Source organism: Micropterus salmoides, unplaced genomic scaffold (assembly GCF_014851395.1).
Source record: "Micropterus salmoides isolate LMB-PRFRI ecotype aquatic unplaced genomic scaffold, ASM1485139v1 Ms_hic_scaffold_862, whole genome shotgun sequence".
Lineage (NCBI taxonomy): Eukaryota > Metazoa > Chordata > Actinopteri > Centrarchiformes > Centrarchidae > Micropterus > Micropterus salmoides.
The window spans coordinates 5,867-29,165 of NW_024044640.1; the positions used below are offsets into that span (position 1 = coordinate 5,867).

The 23,299-nt window shown below is 43.0% G+C and overlaps 1 protein-coding gene across 1 annotated transcript; it reads left to right on the top strand.

Moving 5' to 3' along the window:
• Nucleotides 1–578: 578 nt before the first annotated feature.
• LOC119894705 (integrin beta-4-like) lies at nucleotides 579–23,272 on the top strand (the record flags this gene model as incomplete). The annotated part of the gene is given in 42 exon segments (XM_038707357.1): nucleotides 579–994; nucleotides 3,258–3,340; nucleotides 3,944–4,026; nucleotides 4,128–4,229; nucleotides 4,360–4,564; nucleotides 4,645–4,741; nucleotides 4,868–5,039; nucleotides 5,329–5,592; nucleotides 5,722–5,811; nucleotides 5,929–6,051; nucleotides 6,827–6,994; nucleotides 7,103–7,179; nucleotides 7,314–7,522; nucleotides 8,062–8,165; nucleotides 8,258–8,353; nucleotides 8,523–8,655; nucleotides 8,840–8,965; nucleotides 9,516–9,634; nucleotides 9,721–9,754; nucleotides 9,860–10,054; nucleotides 10,166–10,269; nucleotides 10,349–10,407; nucleotides 10,518–10,541; nucleotides 10,633–10,781; nucleotides 10,904–11,083; nucleotides 11,247–11,395; nucleotides 11,561–11,768; nucleotides 11,874–12,182; nucleotides 12,332–12,495; nucleotides 12,605–12,785; nucleotides 13,634–13,771; nucleotides 14,132–14,314; nucleotides 16,043–16,171; nucleotides 19,018–19,188; nucleotides 19,281–19,430; nucleotides 19,807–19,941; nucleotides 20,812–20,961; nucleotides 21,117–21,305; nucleotides 21,440–21,595; nucleotides 21,717–21,881; nucleotides 23,057–23,176; nucleotides 23,261–23,272. Coding segments are annotated over 41 exon segments (5,698 nt in total), but the record flags the coding sequence as incomplete, so codon positions are not given.
• Nucleotides 23,273–23,299: the final 27 nt, after the last annotated feature.

The following is a 23,299-nucleotide window of genomic DNA, read 5'->3' on the forward strand; positions in this document are numbered from 1 at the left end:
AATTCTTTAGTTTATGTACATTTTTTACAAAGGTTACAATACATCAATTGTAAAGTAAACAATACAGTGAGCACAATGAGCAGTAGGATTGAATGTCAGGGTCACTGTCATCCCAGTCCCACCTGCTCAGGAATGCAGATTCCCATACTGTTACTTTACATCTTCTACAGAATGAAGGAAGTGGCTTCCATGAAAGGGAGAAAAGATATGTGGCAATCATAACATTAAATATTTGACAAGTAGAAAATGTACTCGTTAGTATGAGCGTGTGATTGTGTAAACACAAGAATCACAAAGCTGTTTCCCATAGCCTGCAGGCAGTGTTGTGCTCTGTGAGCCACTCCCAAGAGCCTGGGAGGAGGCCATGGAAGGAGGGGCCTGCCAGTCTCCCCAGTCTCAAGCCCACACAGGTGAACTCCTGTTGGGGTGGAATGCAAGCAGGGAGGGGGGCCTTGACACACAGAGGTGTGGAGCTTTTCATTTCTAACAGGGTGGGGAAGAGATAGAGGTACAGGAAGGGAGTTAACCCTCTCCGTCACAGCTACTCACCTGCAGAGGGAAGGGAGAGTGTGTGTGGGTGTGTGCGCAGAAGCTAAAGGAGGGACCAAGTTACAGCACACACAGTCATGTTCACTCAGTTGCTCTGAGTCTCACTGTCTCTTGTTTCTCTCTCCAGAACACACTTTAAAAGCTCTTGCACATTCGCGGAGACACACACGTGACTTAGCTGAGTTTTGAGGGCAAATAAATCAATTTTCAACCAGACCGGACAGTAAAGGAAGAAAGAAACAAAAGAAAAATTGGAAGTCTGCACATCTCTTCCTTTTGGAACTTTGGACTTGGACAGGAGGAGTTGAAGAAGTTATTTTTTTTCCTTTTACAGGTGGAAACAAACTTAAATCCCAAGCTCTTGGGTCAAACAAACAAAAAGGAACTGTTTTTCTTATTTATTGTTGGACTTTTGGACTTGGACTGGGCGAAAGGGCAGTAAGAGGTTTGTTTGATTAGTAATCTCTTTGTATCCAGTCATAAATTTCCCAATGACTCTATTGTTTTCAATGCCCTTCACCTTAAACGAGTCCTACTCCCCCTCGCAAAATGTATTCTGCTGATTTACATGACTTTTGAGCAAGGTGAATGGCTGTAAAATGTGCGTTATGTAACTTTATATCTCACCATGTGGTTTTAGAATTGCATGCAAGACTGAAGACTGAGCTCTGGGCAGATTTGGATTTAGCTTAGTGGTTATTTTCTCTTGAATCTTTCCCCTTTTTGTGTTTTCTGCATGACTGCCCACATCAAAGCAGACTACAATGCAACACAGGTGAAAGAAATTGGATCAGAGCAAATGGTAAAGAAAAAATATTCCCAGTGTTTATATAAGCTAGTTTGCTGCCGTCTACTGATTCAGACATTCAGACCTGCTTTATTAGTTTGCTTTGTGTTATTTGGGGTTTTTAGGGTGGAATGCAATGATAACTTCAAAGGTTTGGGTTTTCCAGGTGTGTTTGGTTGTAATTTAGCTTGCTTTCAAGGGCAGGTCCCCGAGCATGACCCCTAAACCTGCTACAAAAGACCCCCACCTCTTACTGATGTCATGACGGGGGTCAGACCCACACCCAGCGGTGGTATGTTCTGCCGGCAGGCATATTGGTGTCTGAAGAGACAACAACTGCGGAAAAATGTCCCCTCTTTTTTGTGCCACAGAGTCATTCAGACCAAAGAAAAGGCAGCATGAATGACTCACTTCTATTTTCTCTCTCTTGGAAGCTGTAATTTGTGTCATAAACGCCTGCGTGTCTTTGATTTTGTCTGAGAAGGAGGGAAAGAACATTTCTTTACTCTAAAACCGTCAAGTTTTAGAGGATAGGAGCTGAGTCCCCCCCCGCTCGCCGACTCATCTCAGTTAGTGATTTATGTGACACCTTATGGCATGAACACACACACATGCGCACACACCTGTAGTCTGCTCAAGTTCACAGCGAGGTGCTAAAGCACCCTTCCCATGTGTTTTCAGCCTGTGTTTTTAACTTGGACAGGTCATCCTCTCGCCTCAAGGAGAAATTCCTCCTTGGAGTCGTAAATCTAGAGCACAAATCATCTTTTTTTGTGTGTGTGCACTGGGGTGGTACGTACAGTATTCAGTTGTCTGCCCACTGAGACAATTACTGAGACATTTCATGCCACATTGCGCCCTTTGTTCTCTCTCCACCGCCTGTCTTTAGTGGAGATTGTTTTTGCGTCTTCATGTTTATCAGATTGTTCTCCATCCAGGATTCCAGCATAAAATTATATAGTGGTTTTAATCTGAAGAGTCTTCACAGCATGCTGCCCCAAATATTTTCAGGTCCCACCCTGTGTTGGTCCCTTCCTGTGGTCACATTTTATCATGCCTTAAGTGACTTTTTGTAGTATGTCTATATACTTTATATCTTTATGAGAATAGCAGATAGTAAACCAATGTAAAGGTGCGTGTTCATATTATAATTTGAGAATAGGATAAAGAAAATGTAAAAAAAATAAAAATTATAAAGATTGTTTCACCGAAATTACAAAATATTATTAAATTACATATTACTATTTCTATATATAATTTCTTTTGAGATTTCTGCGTCCACCCCATTATAATGGAGGTAAATGGAATTGTCATCAGTTTTCAAAGAGACTATTTCTTCTGTAGAAAGTAGTTTGTTTCGAAATGAAAACCCTGTTGTCATTGGACAACTCCATTTCCTTTTATCGCCATTGTACTGGGGTGTAGGAACACATCTCAGAGATAGAAATCTCAAAACCTGAGCAATCTGTGTGGTGAGACACCACTAGAGGTGAGTGATAAAATATACAGTATATATAATTTGGGTGATCACATCCTTTAAATGTATGCACTGATGCCTATAATCAGGTATAAAAAATAACGTTTATGTTCCTTTAAGAATATAATTTAGTTGTTTTTTGAAGAGGAAATAGCCTGCTGTTGAGTGTCTGTCTGTTTTGCTGATCTGCTCTCAGTTAGCAGCTTGTTTCACAAGCTGAAGTAAGATAAGGTAAGGGGAGTGTCTGGGCCTGTTCACTTTCTCTAGGGCCTGACCGAGGGAAAGTACAGGTGGTTCAAGTTACTCTTTAGTCTGAAGAGATATCACCAAGGGATTCAAGTTTTTCTCTCTTTCTTTTTTTCTCTCTCGTTCTGTAACAGTGGGCTTTAGCTGTACTGTACATGTGCATAAATGAATGTCTTTTTCTGTATGTTCCTGTGGCAGGAAGGAGATGGGGAGATGGACGTTACATCTCTCAGTGGGGCTTGGGCTTCTAGCCCTCCTGTTGAGCTGCTGTTATGCTGAAGGTGAGTCACAGTCATAACTAATGATTTTATTTTCACATTTCACATTTATTGACATGTTATTTTGTGTGCAAGTAGTTGACAAAACAGGATAGTTGGCTTTCAATGTCCATATTTGTAGTTTTAGAGACTTCTCTTAAAGTTTAAGAGGGTATTTTGACATTTTAGCTAAATACTAAGTGGGTCACTGTAATCATGGAACAGAGGTGTAGCAAATCATGAACTTGATTAGTGATTGTCAGTAAATGAATCGACAATTGTTGAAGTTATTTACAAGCAAATGTAGAACAGTTGCTGGTTCAAGCCATTTGCCAGATGTGCAAATGGTATATAGTAACATATTACTGCTGACAATAATGGATACAGTTTATGATATTTTTTGTATTTTTGAAAATTTATCTCCCAAAGAGCCAGGCTTTCTTTAAATATTTTTATGCTATATCTACTTTTTGTTTATTACTGTATCACTGTAGGGAAGCTTCTGTTTTCCGCGTTGGTTTCATTTGGAGCAACATCAGGAGAAAATAAGTCTGTTTAGGTATTCTAGCTATGTTTCATTGATTTGATTCTCACTTTGTTGCCTCTCTCTCTCCTCCACACCTACAGAGAACTACTGCTTTGCTTCCAGGGCCAAGACCTGCTCAGAATGCCTGCAGTCTGGGAAAGGCTGTGCCTACTGCCCTGATGAGGTGAGACTGGAAAACTGCAGCAGTACAAAAGTACTGGATTAGGTGTCATTGCTGTCAGTCTAGAAAGCAGAGCTCACTAATCAAACTTCCTGTTCATTCAGACCTTTAACGGCCCTCGCTGTGACCTGCACGAGAACATACTTGCCCATGGCTGCAGTACTGCGGCTGTAATCACAGCTGAAAGCAGTATGACGATGGAAAGAGTAAGTCTTTATCGCTCTCATTTCACTTCCAATCATTCCACAGTTCTTTAGTCTTGAAGGTATGTTGTCGTTTCAAATCAAAACATATGAAATCTTATCTCCCTCTCTTATTTCCCCTCTCGGTGCTCAGAAGGAAAAAATCAACGCAAGAATTCAGCAGTCTCAAGTGTCTCCACAGCAGATGAGCATGACCTTTCTGCCAGGGGAGGAGAAGATGGTGGATGTGGAGGTGTTTGCTCCAACCAAAGGCCCTCTGGACCTTTATATTCTTATGGACTTCTCCAATTCTATGGCTGACGATTTGGACAACTTGAAGAGGATGGGCAAAGAGCTGGGTGAGCATCTTTGTATTGGCATGTGGTGAATGTCAAGGAAGTTGCCATGGTTATACTGATGGTTAATGTATTTCCTGTAGCTCAAGTGGTAGAGAAGCTGTCAGAAGACTACACCATTGGGTTTGGAAAGTTTGTGGACAAAGTGATCGAGCCCCAGACTGACATGAGACCCTCCAAGTAAGAGCGACAATGTGACATGAACACATTAAAGAAAATAAAGCAAATTGATATAGTAGTGTAATCTGAATGCCGTTCCCTCTTTCTCTCTCTTCTCTTGTGTCCATCCTTGTTCCACCTTCTCAGACTTAAGCAGCCGTGGCCCAACAGCGACCCTCCATTCTCTTTCCAAAACGTCATCAAGCTGACCAGTAATTTGGATTTCTTCACCAGTGAGCTCCAGAAGGAGAGAATTTCAGGCAACCTGGACGCTCCTGAAGGAGGTTTTGATGCCATATTGCAGGCTGCAGTTTGTGGGGTTAGTAGGAATACTAAAACAGATGTTGCTCTGCCTAAATTTGGGGGGCGAAAATAGGTTTGTGACCAGGCGCTGTATATTGCTGTGTAGTCAGTTCACTCTTCTCTACTTGTGCTACTGTTACACTATATTTTAGCATGTCACAGATAAACATTTCAGTGATTTGATCAGAAGTAAGAAGAAGCAGAAGAAGTTAGTTACCTACTGATGATGTCTTTGATGAACACAGTGGAGTATTTAGCAGCTTAAAGACCACATTTTTCCCTCATTGCTGGTACTCTTATTCTAGGATAAGATCGGCTGGCGCAACCACAGCACACATCTCCTGGTTTTCTCCACCGAGTCAGCCTTCCACTACGAGGCTGATGGTGCCAACGTGCTGTCAGGCATCCTGCCGCGCAATGACGAGCAATGCCACCTTGACGCAGCGGGCAAGTACACAATGGATATACACCAGGATTACCCCTCAATACCCACACTGATCCGTCTGCTGGGCAAACACAACATCATCCCTATCCTTGCTGTCACCAACCACTCCTACACATACTACAAGGTTGGTTGTTTTGTTTATTTTATTAATTCAGATCTCATTGAAGTTATGCTCCTGAGACGTGGTGTCAAGTTTTAGGTCAGAGTTTAGGTCATGGATTTATTTTTGTATTGTGTGTGTTCCTCTGTGTAGAAGCTCCAAGAGTATTTCCCCATTGCTGAGGTCGGTCTGTTGCAAGAAGACTCGTCCAACATCCTGCAACTCATGGAGGCTGCTTTCGAGGTAAAACGTCACCTCTTCTGACCATTGTCAGGTTGAAGAGTATCTTTTTTGTGTGGGTTTTTGCAGTTGCTGGCAGCGCAAACTTCTCTTTGCTGATGTTCTTATATGTCCTTTCAGAGTATCCGTTCTAAGATGAGCATCCGTGCAGAGGAGAAACCCAAGGCGTTTGAGGCACAGTTCATGCACATGGATGGAAGCGTTGCACAATACGGGGCTTTTGATTTCAAGCCAGGCTCAATAGTAAGAAGAAAAACCAGATGGAAAAAACTTATTAAACACACAAACATATATTGGTGGATTTAGAAGATCAAATATTGCTTCTTCTTTTTTTTTTATATTCCTTACTTATACTGATATATTGTGTTTACAACAAATAAATTAATTCTTAACATTTTCTTTTTTCTTGGACTATGGGTTTTTCAGAATTACAATTACAAATACTCTTCACTCCCTCACAGTTCACAATTATGCGTTCAAAGGGGGAAAGCCAATAGATAAATATGCAAATAAATTAAAAACGTATCTAACAATACAGCACGGTTTCCACTTCCCCCTTTCCTTATTCACCCACGAGCCATCTCTGTTGTCACATTAAATCCATTGTAAAGAATTTCCTCTTGCAGTACTGTGACACATATTTAAGGCAAACTTTTATCAATTACATGGAAAAATGTATATTATATGTTTATATAATATTCTGATTTATTAATAAAAAAATACCCGTCACCTAACCGGTCAAAAACCTTTCTAAAATAGGCTTGGATTTGGAGAGATCTGTAGAACTCTTTACTGCCACCAGATAACTGATCAGTTTACACAAATTGTTGGCCAATTAAACCAGTTACTAACTAAAATCAGTTTTATGGTTCTACAGGCTATTTAGTTGTAGTCAATAAGTCCACTATTGTCCTAACTTGTTGGTCTAACCGTGCTAAGGCTCACACAGCTAAGTGCGGAGTGTGCACACACATGCTCTGACATTGTGTGTGTTTGTTTGTGTGTGTGTGTCCTCCAGGGCAAGTTCAAGACGCGGCTCAAAGCCCAGCGAATGATCAATGACGTGCCTGTCTGTCAGGTGGATCCGAACGAAAAAGAGGGGATGACGAGAATCAAACCTACGACCTTTAACGCTGCCGTCAACATTAAGGCTTCAGTTTTGTGTCCAACCTGCGAATGTGAGAAGGTAGACACACAGATTAACACCGAAGCGCACAAAAAGTTGAGATGAAGTCACATACTTACGCTTCTATATGGTAGATTCATCCCAGTGTCTCTTTTATCCGCCCCCCAGACGCCCATCATTAAAGCAGACAGATGCAACGGCAACGGAGACCTGGTGTGTGGGAAGTGTCAGTGCTATGATGGCTGGTGAGACTTTAACTATTTCTTAAGAATAAGAAAAACATATTTTTACCTTTGTTATGGCATCTCAGCCAAGTGATGTACTGTGTCAGGCCTCTGGGTTCAATAAAATCTTTGTTTTTTTCATGTGCCTCCTTCAGGCTGAGCACATTCTGTAACTGCTCAGCGAGTGCTTCAGCTCAGGACACCAACCAATGTAAAGGTCCGGACATGAAGGAAGCTTGTTCAGGCCGCGGAGACTGCCTGGCGTGTGGAACCTGTGTGTGCTACAACCCGGATCAGTTTGAAGGACCCTACTGTCAGTACGACAAGACCCAGTGTCAAAGATATGGAGGCTTCCTCTGCAACGGTACGACAGTTTGTGGATGCTGAAATGGTGATCATGGGTGTATGTGTGTGTATGATGTCACTATCGCCACTCAGCATTCTGTGTATATTCTGTATTGCACAGTATTGCTCTGTGTCTGCTGGATGTTTAAATAGGTTACTGTTTGCCAATGACTTGTTAGCGTGCTGTTCACATTTAAAGATGATAATATGTCAATGTTGTGTATACAGCTTGTTTCCGCTTCCCGCAAGTGGCAAAATACAACCAAAAAGAAACTCAGTTATTGCAGGTTTTAAATAGATTTTCCTGCTGTCGAAAAAACGTGGCAGTTTTTCCGACAATAGAAGATGCTATTGAGCTGAAGAAGAAACTTCAGCTAGTTTCACATTATTCATTTTAAAATACCAATTTATCAATTAGTGTGAAGTTAAAGTACTGTTATAAATAAAGTTCATGCTGCCTTTGTGTTATTTTTCTTTTCTGTATACTATTAGTAATTTCTGCTTCGACAGCCTTACCAACATAAAACAGTTCCACCTTCTTCTTCCTTGTCTCAACAGACCGTGGCTCTTGCGTTATGGGTCGGTGTGCGTGTACACAGGGCTGGGAGGGCAATGCCTGCGAGTGTCCCAAGAGCAACCTGACCTGTCTGGACAGCAAGGGCGTGAGTAGAGCCAACAATTTTAGTTTGTAGATTAAGTTCTCATGTCAACTTACCTGTCACCCTGTGCCTGACTGTGTCTTTGTCTGTGCCAGGGTGTCTGCAATGGCCGAGGTAAATGTGTATGCGGCCGCTGTGAGTGTCTGAACTCTGGTATGGAGATGACTTCAACATGTGAGCCAAATTTCCAGGTGCGTGGATATAATGTATACATGTGTGTTTATGCCTCTATGTATGTACATACTACGCTCAGTGTCTCATATTATACCTGATAATGCTACTATATGCTTTTCGCTTTTTTCGCCTCAGTGTCTTTGTATGCTCCTGCCTGACCTCTGTGTGTGTGTGTGTCCTCTCTAGGCTCAGTTGGGAGTGTGTGAGGGTACGAGGAGTTGTGTCCAGTGTCAGGCCTGGAAAACAGGAGAGAAGAAAGACAAAGAGGAGTGTGATAAGTGCCCCTTCAAAATTGTCATGGAGGATAACCTCAAAGAATGTAAGGACATATAAGAGGAGCAAAATGACTGTGATTTTCTTTTTGTTGAATAATATATCATGCAGATACGCTGTGCACAGACATCTTTCCTTCCTTTGTGTCATAATGATGACAATTTGACACTCTAGTAGTGATGATGAAAGCACAATAGTTCATGTATGTGCGTGGATGTGTGTTTTTTCAGCGGAGAAGGTGCTTGATTCGTGCAGTTTCCGTGATGAGGATGACGACTGTACGTACTACTACACTGTTGAAAACCCTAAAGAACTGACAGATAAAGACTTGGAGGTTCGGGTGCGCAAAAAGAAAGGTGAGCTGCAGCTTGGGTATGTATCACATATGCTCTGTGCTCTCATTTCAGTAACAACAATACTTTCCTTTTGTAATTTTGTACTTTCAGCGATGTTTTTTCTGAATTATCGACGATACACAATTTTTGGTTATTTCAAATAAGAGATTTTGTAACTTTGATTGTGGCTTATTGAGGAATGATATAGAGAAATATTTAACATGTTAAACCAACTCTTTAAGAAAATGCAGTTCAAAGTGTAGTACAGTATAAGAAAGCTATCTTGAACATATCTCTGCAGTACACAAAATTATATTGTCAAGTAACAAGATCTTAGAGGGTAGGTTCACCGAAATTGCACAAAAAAGCAACTTTCTCAAAACTATATGCATGGCTAGACACCACTGGAATTAAACAATGGCGAGAATTTCTCTCTGTCCTAACTGGACAATGACTTTAGAACAGGTGGGATGTGAGCTCTTTTCTTTGCTCCAGTTAAAGCTCTGGCAGCAGCATTCTGTGTGATTTGTTGTGTTTCTAATTTTATCTACTTTTCATGACGGACCTTCAGATTGCCCCCCCGCTGGCCTCCTGTGGTTACTCCCACTCCTCTTGTTCCTCTTGTTACTGCTGGCGCTTCTGCTGCTCTGCTGCTGGAAGTTCTGTGCCTGCTGCAAAACCTGCTTACAGGTATCAACATTCACATTTACACCCAGAAATAATCACTATTTCTACGCCTCAGTGAAAGTAATGGCTTCTGTCTTTTCTTAACTCAGAGCTGCCTTGCCCTGCTACCTTGCTGTAGGAGAGGTAAGACATTTCTAACATTACACGTGACAGTACTGCTTTAAATCCTTTATCCACCCACCTGGAACCATGCTGACCTTGAGTCACCTTATGTTGTGTTCTCTCCAGGTCGCATGGTTGGCTTCAAGGAAGATGAGTATTTGCTCCGCCAGTCTCTGCTCACCACGGACCACCTAGACACACCGATGGTGAGGACTGGCCCACCCAAAGGAACCGATATTGTCCGCTGGAAGGTCACAGATAATGTACACCGAGGACCCAATCACCCCCAGGCTATGATAAAACCCAACCCTAAAGAGACCAGTGAGTGATCAAATCTTTCAGCAATAATAAATTGAGTTGCGTTAGGCTAAACATGTTGAGAACTCTAACCTCTATTTGCTTTCTTTTCATGGTTCCTCTTTCCCTTTGTAGTCCAGTTCCCCATCTCGCTCCGGCTAAACAAGTTGTTCTCTGAGACCCTGTCTCGCCCCGACTCCAAAGACGCCGAACAGCTCCGCAAGGAAGTGGCCGATAACGTGAGTGTGTTTTTGTTTGTTGTCGGAGAGTGCGTGAATGATGACTGTATCACTGAGTACTGTATTTTCTTCCATCCAGCTAAATGAGGTGTACAAGCAGATTCCCGGGGCCCAGAAGGTGCAAAAAACCTCATTCAGGTAAAATGGGACGAAGACGTTTTTCTTCATATTCTCATTATCAAAAGAAAAAAAGAATGAAATAAAAAGTCTGGTTTCTCACTCATTAATTCCTGTTTTGGTTCTTGCAGAATGCAGAGAAATGCTGGAAAAAGGTAACATCCTGTTTGGTACAGTAGAATACAAGACAATACGTTTTGAAGGTCACACATGTCTCACATCTCTGCACCCCCCTGTGCTCTTCAGGCAGGACTTCACCATCATGGACACCGTCTTGTCTGCTCCTCGCGGAAGCTACCCTGATATTGTCAGACTGACTGAGAAAAATGTCCAGTCTGGAAACATCAATGACCTCAAAGTAGTGCCCGGCTACTACACTGTGGCCACAGACAGAGGTGTGTGTTTGCGCGTGCGGTTGAAAATAAAATTCTAATCACTTTCGGATCTCTGCCTTGTGGCTTTTACCTTCATCAGTCTTGCTGTAAATCTTGTCGTCTCATCTGCTCTTCCTCTGCAGAGGCTGTGGGAGCAATAGAGTTCCAAGAAGGCGTGGAGTCGGTAGACGTTCATGTGCCACTTTTTGTCAAGGATGAAGATGATGACAAGAAGTCGCTGCAGGTGGAGGCCACAGATGTGCCACTAGGCATTGCTGAGATTGGGAAACGTTTGGTCAACATCACCATCATCAAAGAGCATGGTGAGAAATCTCAGATTTAATAGATTAGCACTTTTTGTACGCAGACCTTTTCAATCAAAGAAAATGAGATGATTAACTCATCAAAGCTCCTGTGACGTGTGGGGAAGTGTATGATCTTCACAATGGATTTCTCCAATGGATTCTCCCCCTTCCTCTTCCCCAGCCACCAGTGTCTTCTCGTTCCTCCAGCCGGCCTACACCTACAGCAGGCAGGACGGGGTGGCCAACATCCCAATCAGCAGAGAGATCATAGAAGATGGACGCACACAGGTCACCTATCGTACACGGGACCTCACGGCCAAGGATAAGAAGGTGAGCTGATGGCAGTGTACTGATGCACTGCCCTAAATTGAGCTTGCTATTCTTACACGTACAAAAATGTTTGGGGTTGTTACATATACTTGATGTGGATTATCTTATCACTTGTACTACAGTTGAGGGGCTGTATTCCTAACCTGTTCTTCCCATGTAATTTAGGACTATGTGACAGTGGAAGGAGACCTGAACTATGGTCCTGGTGAGACCCAGAAAACGGTGCCTGTTCATCTGCTGGAGCTGGGTGAGAAAGATGGCCTCCTGGAAGACAAACCGGTCAAGCAGTTTGTCATGGATCTCAGTAACCCACGGCAGGGCGCCAAGCTGGGACGCTACCCGAGAACTACTGTCACCATAGCAGACCAACCAGGTGAAAGGACGCAGGAGTCTTAACATCATTGTGTCTTACCCTTGCTCCCAAAGCTCCGATTGCTAATGTTTCTTCTCTTCCTTCCCATTATCTTCTTTTATCTAGAGCCCAGTGTGGTAATGTTCAAAAGGGGCGCCCAGAACTTCACCACATCTGACCTAAGCTATAACATCCCTGTGGTCCGCACTCGCAACCTGGACAGCCCCGTCACAGTGAAATGGCGCACCAAAGAGGCCCTGCGCTATAAGCAGTCCGGCACGCTGATGTTTGGTCCTGGAGAGACGGAGAACAACATAGTGATCGAGCGCCCAGTGGAGCCAGAGACCTTCCAACTGGAGCTGTCTGACCCAAGTAGCAACGCAATGATCGGAGAGAGGAAGACAACCATTGTCAATGTCATTGATCATAACGTTGGTAAGACACAATGGGGTGTCATTTGTTGCAAAACATACAACTAAAGATAACACTTGTAGAGTTATGGGAGAAGGGATCATTCTAAAAGGTACTGTGTCTGGAAAATGTTACATTCTCTAACTTCCTCCTCTTCCTGCTGTTCCCAAAAGAGAGAGACATTGATCAGAAGCAGCAACTTGGTTACATAAACCAGAAAGCGCTCTCCCCTGGTATTCACCTCCCCGCCCCAGGAAACCCTAAGGCCCGAGCAACTGGCCCCAGAAGCATCCGCCTCAACTGGGACCCACCGCCTGGTAACCCCATGGGGTACAAGGTACATCAAATCTACATGTTGAGAAGCTTTAACTTGACTTAGTACCATTACTTACAATAGGCACTGTATTTCTCAAATGCTGTATCTTTTATTTCCCTGTGGGTTGTAGGTGAAGTATTGGATCTATGGTGATCCAGAAAAAGATGCCCAGGTCTTAGATGTGAAGACTCCTCAAGCTGAGCTGACCAACCTGTACCCCTATTGTGACTATGAGATGCGAGTGTGCGGCTACAATGCAGTGGGAGATGGCTACGATACAGACATGGTTGCCTGTCAGACACTGGAGGATGGTAATTACTGAGATTTCAGTTAACTGCTGTTCATGAAAGGTTCTGCAGGAGATATAAGCAGATATAGTGATCATGAAAAACAAAATTATGATGAATTAATTTCTTGTAGACAGAATTTGTGGTTTTTTTGTGTGTAACTTAAGCTTCTGTATTAGGGTGCACTAGCTATTCTTAAATCCATCACTAAGTTTTTAGGTAAAGTTCTTTCTAAAGTTTCAACAACATGAGTCACAGTAGTATCATAAGCAGTAGCATAACTTTCAGAAATAACACTTTTAGGGGAGCAAACATTATATTAAAGTGGACTGTCAATCTTCGTAAATGTAGGTATGACTTTGTTTTATTTCTATAAGCAAACATTGAGAGATGTGCTTCAGAATCATTTGTATTATTACAATTCAAAATGATTGGGAAATATCCAGTTATGCCAACATAGTTGACGTTATTCTGTTGTTTAGCCAAAAGTTATTAGTATATTTTGTATTCTGAGATATGTTGCTTTATTTTTGTGAAATATAATTTGAAAACCTCCCAGTTTCCCTCATTATTAAACAGCATTTTATGAAATGTCAGATAAAATGTGTCAACCATATTTCATATTACCTCAGTTACTCCTCCCTCTAAACAGGTAGGTCACATATTAGCAAGCTAACTTTTCGTCAGTTAACTCAATCAGGCTAGTAACAGCCACACCTGGCAGTTGTTCTGTATATTTAGTAACAACTAATCTCTACATGTCTGTGCGAACAACCTGTTTGAGTTTAGTGATGAAAAAATCTTAGAAGCAGTAAACACTTACATCACAACCATTTCAATGTAGAATTGGTTCCTATTCTGTTTTTCTCCAGTGCCTGGTGAACCTGGACGCTTGGCCTTTAACGTCATCAGTCCAACTGTCACTCAGGTCAGCTGGGCGGAGCCTGCAGAGACCAATGGCAACATTGTGGCTTATGAGGTTGTCTACACACCCATCGATGATCTAACAAGTAAGAGAGTCCCAGCTAAAAAAAGAAAATATTGTACCTGGTGCTGTACCAAATGTCATTTTTATTTTTTAGTTATTTTTTACATATGAAGCTTCTGTTGTGCTTTTCGAATAAAGCCTTGAATATCTGATGTCATATTCTATGAAGTCATTCCCCTATAAATGTTCTTAAAATCCTCAAAAAAACATTGGATCACAGGAGTGGGAAACAATCCAGCCACCACTGGAATCTAATTCTACAAATGCTATAATGCTAATAATATATAACTGTAACTTTATCTTTATCTTTCATTGTGCAGAAATATATATACAAATGTTTGCATTATGTCATTTTCATCATTTCACAATACTCCCCTCACAGAGCCAGCAGGCCCCGCTAAGAAGGTAAAGATTGACAACCCCAAGAAGCGAATGCTGTTGATTGAGAACCTCCAGACCGCTCAGACCTACTTGTACCAGGTCCGGGCCAAGAACAGCGTGGGCTGGGGCCCCTTCCGAGATGCCACCATCAACCTGGCATCACAGCCTGCCAGACCTTTGTCCAGTAAGTCAGCAGTAAACACACCTCTTGAACACTTCCAGTCAATCTATATACAGTGGGTACGGAAAGTATTCAGACCCCTTTAAATTTTTCACTCTTTGTTTCATTGCAGCCATTTTCCAAAAATCAAAAAAGTTCATTTTATTTCTCAGTAATGTACACTCAGCACCCCATCTTGACAGAAAAAAACAGGAATGTAGAAATTTTTGCAAATTTATTAAAAAAGAAAAACTGAAATATCACATGGTCATAAGTATTCAGACCCTTTGCTCAGTATTTAGTAGAAGCACCCTTTTGATCTAATACAGCCATGAGTCGTTTTGGGAAAGATGCAACAAGTTTTTCACATCTGGATTTGGGTATCCTCTGCCATTCCTCCTTACAGATCCTCTCCAGTTCTGTCAGGTTGGATGGTAAACGTTGGTGGACAGCCATTTTCAGGTCTCTCCAGAGATGCTCAATTGGGTTTAAGTCAGGGCTCTGGCTGGGCCATTCAAGAACAGCCACGGAGTTGTTGTGAAGCCACTCCTTCCTTATTTTAGCGGTGTGCTTAGGGTCATTGTCTTGTTGGAAGGTAAACCTTCGGCCCAGTCTGAGGTCCAGAGCACTCTGGAAAAGGTTTTCGTCCAGGATATCCCTGTACTTGGCCGCATTCATCTTTCCCTCGATTGCAACCGGTCGTCCTGTCCCTGCAGCTGAAAAACACCCCCACAGCATGATGCTGCCACCACCATGCTTCACTGTTGAGACTGTATTGGACAGGTGATGAGCAGTGCCTGGTTTTCTCCACACATACCGCTTAGAATTAAGGCCAAAAAGTTCTATCTTGGTCTCATCAGACCAGAGGATCTTATTTATCACCATCTTGGAGTCCTTCAGGTGTTTTTTAGCAAACTCCATGCGGGCTTTCATGTGTCTTGCACTGAGGAGAGGCTTCCGTCGGGCCGCTCTGCCATAAAGCCCCGACTGGTGGATTGCTGCAGTGATGCTTGACTTACTACAACTTTCTCCCATCTCCCGACTGCATCTCTGGAGCTCAGCCACAGTGACCTTTGGGTTCTTCTTTACCTCTCTCACCAAGGCTCTTCTCCCCCGATAGCTCAGTTTGGCCGGACGGCCAGCTCTAGGAAGGGTTCTGGTCGTCCCAAACGTCTTCCATTTGAGGATTATGGAGGCCACTGTGCTCTTAGGAACCTTAAGTGCAGCAGAAATTTTTTTGTAACCTTGGCCAGATCTGTGCCTTGCCACAATTCTGTCTCTGAGCTCTTCAGGCAGTTCCTTTGACCTCATGATTCTCATTTGCTCTGACATGCACTGTGAGCTGTAAGGTCTTATATAGACAGGTGTGTGGCTTTCCTAATCAAGTCCAATCCGTATAATCAAACACAGCTGGACTCAAATGAAGGTGTAGAACCATCTCAAGGATGATCAGAAGAAATAGACAGCACCTGAGTTAAATATGAGTGTCACGGCAAAGGGTCTGAATACTTATGACCATGTGATATTTCAGTTTTTCTTTTTTAATAAATTTGCAAAAATTTCTACATTTCTGTTTTTTTCTGTCAAGATGGGGTGCTGAGTGTACATTACTGAGAAATAAAATGAACTTTTTTGATTTTTGGAAAATGGCTGCAATGAAACAAAGAGTGAAAAATTTAAAGGGGTCTGAATACTTTCCGTACCCACTGTATCCCTGAAAAGAGATTTATTTCACTCTCTTTCTTTCCCTAGTTCCCATCATTCCAGATATCCCTATTGTGGATGCAGAGGCAGGAGACGAGTATGACAGCTACCTGATGTACAGCAATGAGGTGATGAAGTCCCCAACAGGCTCCAAGACACCCAGCGTCTCTGGTGATGGTGGGTACCCAGAACCGAAACCACAAGCCACTTACTACTGCTGACAGCATAAACCCATTGTGCAAGTACTCTATTCTGATGCATTTTGGCTCTGGAAAGATGCATGTGACTGCCAGACATCCAGAGTGTGAGTAATGTGTAAACTGTAATATGGATCCAAGTATTTCAGTCCACATTCTCACTGCTCCCGGGATTCTTGCTTTGTTCTTGTAGCTGTGCTGCGTTGTCATTTCCCTGTCAGAAGGTGAGGGAATGGACAACACCGTAAAATGTTGGTTAGATTTGTGCTGTAGCAAATCACCTTGTGAGACTCCTCCTGAGTCCCTCAAGATGAGAAGGACTTTTCTTTTTACTTTTTTTTTTGGCTTTTTCTCATTTTTCTTTTTCCTTTGTGACATTAATAGTCTTCCTCATTGTACGTGAGTGACATAAATGAAGTGTTATAAGAGCTGTGAAGCTCAGGGATGGTATCATTCTCACGACTCTGCCTTTTTCTTAACACTTCTGTCTGGTGGGCCTTTTTCCTGCAGGCAACGCCCCAGCCAGGCAGCAACAAAATCTGCTTCCAATGCATCCCCAATATATCTGCAATGCCTTACAATCACAACCGCAAGGCCTTCCCTCATTAAATCTGCTGTCACTCTCCTGCTTTCTGCAGCCGTTTCTGTACTCGTAGTTTTCTCTGGAAGTTAATCCTGAAGTTGTTCCTCGCCTCCAAGACAATTTGGACTTCTGTGATATAATCCTATATCTTATTATATATGCAATCCCATTTATGTGATCAATAGATTTTTTTAAAGTAATGTGTAGTAAAACCAACCGTCGCTACAAATCTATCCTTGGCCTGCCTGCTTCTCCCCTATGACCCTAAATACAAGGCTGGAAATATGTGAAGTTGGTGGGGTCCAACCTGGATCTCCGTAAAGTGTCGTGGAAAAAACGAGTGGACATCATCCCCAGTCGGCTGAGCACAGACACAGAGACGAGCTCAGATGAGGTCCCCCACCCCAGCTACGCCAAAACACCCCTGCCAGGTGAAGTCCACTAGACAGCTAGCATGCCCGCTATTATGCACGGCCAGTCAGGTGCGCAGCAACCAACGTTTCTTTCTGCCTTCGTGATTTGATGCTGTCAGAAAAATCAAAATTTGTCTCGTCATTCAAATTTGGGCTTCAGTTCCTTGTCCCCTTGCCCCTAGTTGGCACCTATCCCATCTATCCTCCCGCCACCTGCCCAGAGAGGAGCACTGGCATCAACTGCCCCACCTCCAGTTGATGATTGGGGGCAGGCTTTTCCAGGTGCCTGTCTCTGTCTGTTCTCTCTCCCTCCCAATGGGGAGGTAGTTATCTGGAGGCAGCTTGTCGGGTGTGTGTAAAGGCTTATTACTGTACGGCTGTATGGAAATAATGGCTTGTTAATTAAATCCAGTCTCATCACTGCAGGGCAGTTTCAGGGACGACACCTTTCCTTGCAGCTGTTAATTGTTTTTTTCTTGCAACTGTATTTGTTTTTGTCTTCTGATGTGACATTTTAGATGCAAAGTACCTCATGAAACTGGTTTGTAAGAACTTACTTATTCACATTTGGCAGGCTGTGGATTCTCCACAAGGGGAGCTGTTGAGCCAGTATTACATCAGTTTTCCGAATGCCAAATTAATAGCAGCAACAGTTTATATCTGCAGATGAAGCCATGCCGCCACCTACAGGCAAAGAAAGTTAAAACCTTTGTAACATTATCACTTGCGTGCCACATGCATAAAATGAGTGTTCCATTCAAGGGATGGCGATGTCAGTCTCTCGGCTGATAAACCACTTTTTGTACAGACCAAAAACAATCTACAACTATTGGTTTGCCATGAACTTTTGGACAGAAAGTCGTGGTTTCCAGGGAATTAATCTAAATGTCTTTTGTGATCCACTGACTTTTCCTATAGGTTAACATTTTAGTTTTTTAGTGAAATGTCTCAACAACTCTTAGATGGACCGCCATTGAATTTGTTATAGGTAACCAGGGGGCAAATCCCATTTACTTTTGTTATCCCTGAAATATCTCAACATCTACTAGATTGATTGGCACAGCATTTGTAGACACCTCCAAAGTTCCCAGACTAGTAATTCTAATGACGTTTGGTAAAATGTCTCTAAAAGGAAATTTAGCTCACTAACATAGGAAACATTATACCTACTTGACATCAGCGTGTTGACCATGCTAACATGCTGACAGTAGTATTCAGTTAGAGCCGCTAATGCAGCTGTAGACTCTTAGTTTTCTTGTTTGTTTTTTGTAGTTGCTGTTTGTGTGTTTCTTAGATGTTACATTTACATTTAAGTGTTAGCTAAAACAAAACCAATACAAAAAATAATTTCTTGTAGCTACAAAACACCAAATGGTCTTTGAAGATTTGTAAATAAATTTAAATCACTTTTCTTTTCTAAACATCTATGACCCTCTATAGCAGTTTTAAGTTGTAATAATAACTAATACATTTAACAGTTCATCAGCTACAAAAGGAAAAAAAATGCACTTGCACACTCATTGCCTGCAAGTGGCGCAATTGATAAAATCCCAGAAACTATTACTTTCCTTTGCCAGTAGATGGCGCACATTTGCCAGACTAAAATGATGTTGCTGTCTCTGTAACCTGTAAGTGAATGAGGGGAGGGCTGGAGTTACAGGTCGGAAACAGCTGGTGCTTCCTCTGTAGATTGGCTGAGCCTGGTTTGGGGTGCTTGACATCAGTGGCCCTGTGTTGTTCCAATCAATGTCAGAACGCTTGAATGCTAACTGCTACATGTGCTATTACCTCTCTGCTGACGATTCTGCCTCCTATTGTGGTGTTTCCTAGATTACACGGTGAATGGGAAGTGGGAACAGAACTTCCTTTTCCCGGGGGGATCAGGGACACGCAACTTGTCAGCATCGTCCTCTCCTATGTCCACTCTGAGCTCAAACTACAGAGGAGCAGGCGGCTCCTTTACCACAGAAACAAACACCACACACTACATGTCCGGACAAGGTAAGATGGACGCCAGTAATCATCAAGGAAGATTTAGATAAAATATTAAGACATTATTTGTATTTACCCTTTATCTTTCTCTCTTCGTGTAGGAGGCTCTCGTAGACTTGACATGATCGGAGGAGGAGTTCACACATCAGAAGTCATCATGAGGAAGCGCTCAGAGAACAGGGGTTACACCGATGAAAACATCCGGGACTCTATCGTCATTGGAGACGTGTCAAGCCAAATCTCAGACATAAGTAAGCATTAGACTTCAGCAGTGTTTGAATTTAATCCAGAGAAAGATTTTACTTTGGTGTGCAATATTTGAGATGCCTCAGCAGATAAACTGTGCAGGCGCATGACGCCGACGGCTTGGACTTCTGTTAGCAGGGTTGGGGCTGCTGGCTTGTTCACACTGACTTTGCAGGAGCTATGCTGACTATCGCTGTTTCTCCCCCCCCCCCACCCCACCAACTTTGCTCTATTTGTTTTATTTTACCTCTTTTTTTTAACTTCACTCCCTACCTGCCCACCTCCCCCTCCTACTGTGCTGTTTCCATCATTTTCTCTACCTCTCTTCAATACCATCCCTCCGTCCTCCTCCTTTGCCTCCCCTGCTCAATGCGCCATCAGGTGGGCTCGGCTACATTGGGATGCAGAGCAGCTCTCAGAGCCAGTTCAGCTACAGCCTGTCTCAGGGTTCGAGGGCCAGGACCCAGTCTTCAGACGTCAATGAAGCCCTGTATAATCTGGACAGGGTGCTGCAGGGTAAGTCTGTGGCACACAAGCATGAAGCAGTGGATGTGTTTGCTGGGTGTGACGCGTAATGCTCCCCTCTTCAGTCATTTTTAGTCCTGCCTCTGTGTTCTCATACCTCGACTTCCTCTCTGATCTCCTCTTTAAAGATTTCACCTGTTGTTTTATGTGTTTTACCACCTTAAGTCACTAATGTGTTACAACACTTGCAACCATTCTCTTGGTTGATTTTCTACTCATCCATTTTTGTCATTGTCCAAAAGTATTTCAGTTTGGTATTTCTTCAAGCTGCACTAATGACTGCTTTATATTAACAACGGATCAAATTAATATGTGCAATGTGAAAGTGGTAGGTTGTAATGATGAACACCTACATTTATTAGCAAACCTTTAATAACCCTCTAGAGAGCTTTTTAGCATCTTTCAGTCTCACACTCTCATCAACCAATCAAAAAAGCTTTAGAAGGTGAGCATTTGTCAAACAGCTTGTTCTGCTGCCCCTAAGTGGCCAAAGTTAAAGCAGCTTAGAGTTCTTAAGCACACTGTAAAGAAGAGTTTTTGTCTAACCGCTGCCTACTGAACCAGTGATAATGTAGACGAGAAAGTAAATATGTTTAATGTGAGGAATAACATAAAATGGAATCACATTTTTCTTCGTAAGTTGAATATTATACCAAACCAATGGAAGTAAGTGGCTGTCTGGTAAAACAGCAACAATCAAAATCTGGATTAAAAAATCTTCAAATAAAATGCTTTGGAAAATGGTCAGAAGTATTGCAAAGTACTTCTCTGTTTTTTTCATCCAAACAGAGATATACCACATATTTATAGTGATCATATCCTACAGTATTCTTTCCCTCGTCCCTCTGTGTCACCCATTAGATGCACGAGTTTCTCCGGGTATTCCAGACACCCCCAGCAGACTGGTGTTTTCTGCTCTGGGTCCCACTGCTCTCAAAGTCAGCTGGCAGGAGCCCCACTGTGAGAAAGACATCCTGGGCTACTGTGTTCTCTACCAGCTGCTCAATGGAGGTACATGAACCCTGCGAGGACAATTTACTGCTTGTTGCATGACACTAAGCACCAGTGTGCTGTAGCATCCAGTTTTCCGCATGCTACACATTTACTGATTTTCATATGTAATGTTTGAGTACGTGATGCTGAACAACCTGTGTCCTCTCCTGCAGGTGAGGTGAAGCGTATTGACGTGATGAACCCAGCAGAGAACTCTGTGATCATCCAGGACCTGCTGCCCAACCACTCCTACCTATTTAAGGTAATGGCTCAGAGCCAGGAGGGTTGGGGTCCAGAGAGAGAGGGGGTCATCACCATCGAGTCCGCTGTCGACCCCAAGAGTCCCCTCAGCCCCATGCCAGGTACTGATTCTGTTGATTTAATTTCACAGCTTCTTGGATTAACCCACAGACACAGTGACTCAATTTCTTTTTAAGCAGCTATCAGAAGCACAGTGTCTCTCTTCTTATTCTGTCTGTCTCATCTTTCACTGAAGGCTCACCATTTACTCTGAGCACTCCCAGTGCCCCGGGCCCCCTGGTCTTCACCGCTCTGAGCCCTGATTCCCTGCAGCTCAGCTGGGAGAAACCTCGTAAACCCAACGGAGACATCCTGGGCTATGTAGTCACCTGTGAACAGCTGCATGGTGGAGGTGAGGCTTTCAGGAACACATTCATATAGTTGAGTTGTGAATTTTCCAGGTTCCCATAAGCTTGTTAGTCTTTGTTCTGAAAGCATGTTATTTTCTGACGTCCGTTTCTTGTTTCCTCCAGGAGACGTGCGCTCCTTCCAGGTGAACGGCGACAGCGCTGAGACCAGTCTGACCGTCCCAAACCTGACTGAGAACGTCCCCTACAAGTTTAAAGTTCAGGCTCGCACCACACAGGGCTTCGGTCCGGAGAGGGAGGGAATCATTACCATTGAGTCTCAGGATGGAAGTAAGATGAATCCTACTGACAAAGCCTTCAATATGAATGAAACTAAAAACAGCCTGTCTGTGTTTGCATGTTCTCCCCATGTCTGGTCTGCGTGGGTTCTCTCCGGGTGCTCCGGCTTCCTCCCACCGTCCAAAATCATGCGGACTAGGTTGATTGGTGACCCTAAATTGTCCTTAGGTGTGACCGTGACTGGTTGTTTGTCTATGTGTGGCCCTGCGATGGACTGGCGACCTGTCCAGGGTGTACCCCGCCTTTCGCCCAATGCCAGCTGGGTTTGGCTCCAGCCCCCCGCGACCCTGTACGCAGGATAGGCAGTTGACGATGGATGGATGGACAAAAAGTCCGCCTAGTGGCCGCTAGAGCCTGAAAAGTTTATCTCGTCTCACAATATGACAATGGGGATGAACAAAAGCATGTTGATATTTCTCTTAGTGGGACTAAAATAGCAAACTATGTTGTAAGGATGGCACTAGAAGAAAGAGTATAGGGTCCTAAAACAAGACTGTTTCTCCTGTAGGAGCATGAATAGGCCTGAAGGACACTGGAGCAAAGCATTTTCGTTAAAAATGTGTTTATTCTCTCAGGGACATGAATGTGCTCAGTAAATTTCAAGGCAAGTGGAAAGTTTGGCCTGGTGTCGGCACTATAGAGAATGTGTTGATTCATCTCCTGGGGACCGTGAATATTTTTGCAGCAATGTGTGAAAAAACCTGAGGAAAGGTGACCTGTTATGCTTTTCCGTATTTTCTGTCATATCTATATGAAACAATGTCGGATGTTCGTGTTAAACGTGGCCAAAGCTTCTATACATGGTCATTTGCGCGCAGCCCCATCCTGCTGGCAACCACTACCCTTTGTTGAAGTTGAAGTTGTTTAATATGTTGCCAAAAAAGTGCTTTTTCACTTGTGAAGGAAAATTAAGCTTGTTTGGTTTTCCTAAAGAAGACAGCGCCAAAAAAGATTCCTCCTCTGGGGGCCATGAATTTCAGCAGTCGTGGAGAAATATTGACATGACGGTCATCAAAAATCATTAGAAACGGTCCTCTGTGACCAAAGTGACTGACATGTCAACATTTAACTTTGTCCAATATTCTGTTTAGCTGCATCATTTCGGACATTCCAGTAAGTAGCAGTGTAGTAACATCTATATTTCTTTCCTTCCTCGCCCCCTGTAGGCGCTTTGTCTCATTACAACAGCCAGTCAATGGTGAGGAGGGAAGTTTTCCAGATGCCAACAGATGTCAGCACACGAACCAACATCTCCCACACCATGATCAATGACCCCTACTTCTCAGGTACAAATTAAACTTTCAGTTTTGTTCTCCAGAAAAACATAAAAGTATATGCACACATTAATTCCAAGGGCTCTTCTCTACCAGATGGGATGATGACCACACAGCACACAGAGACCAGCGGCC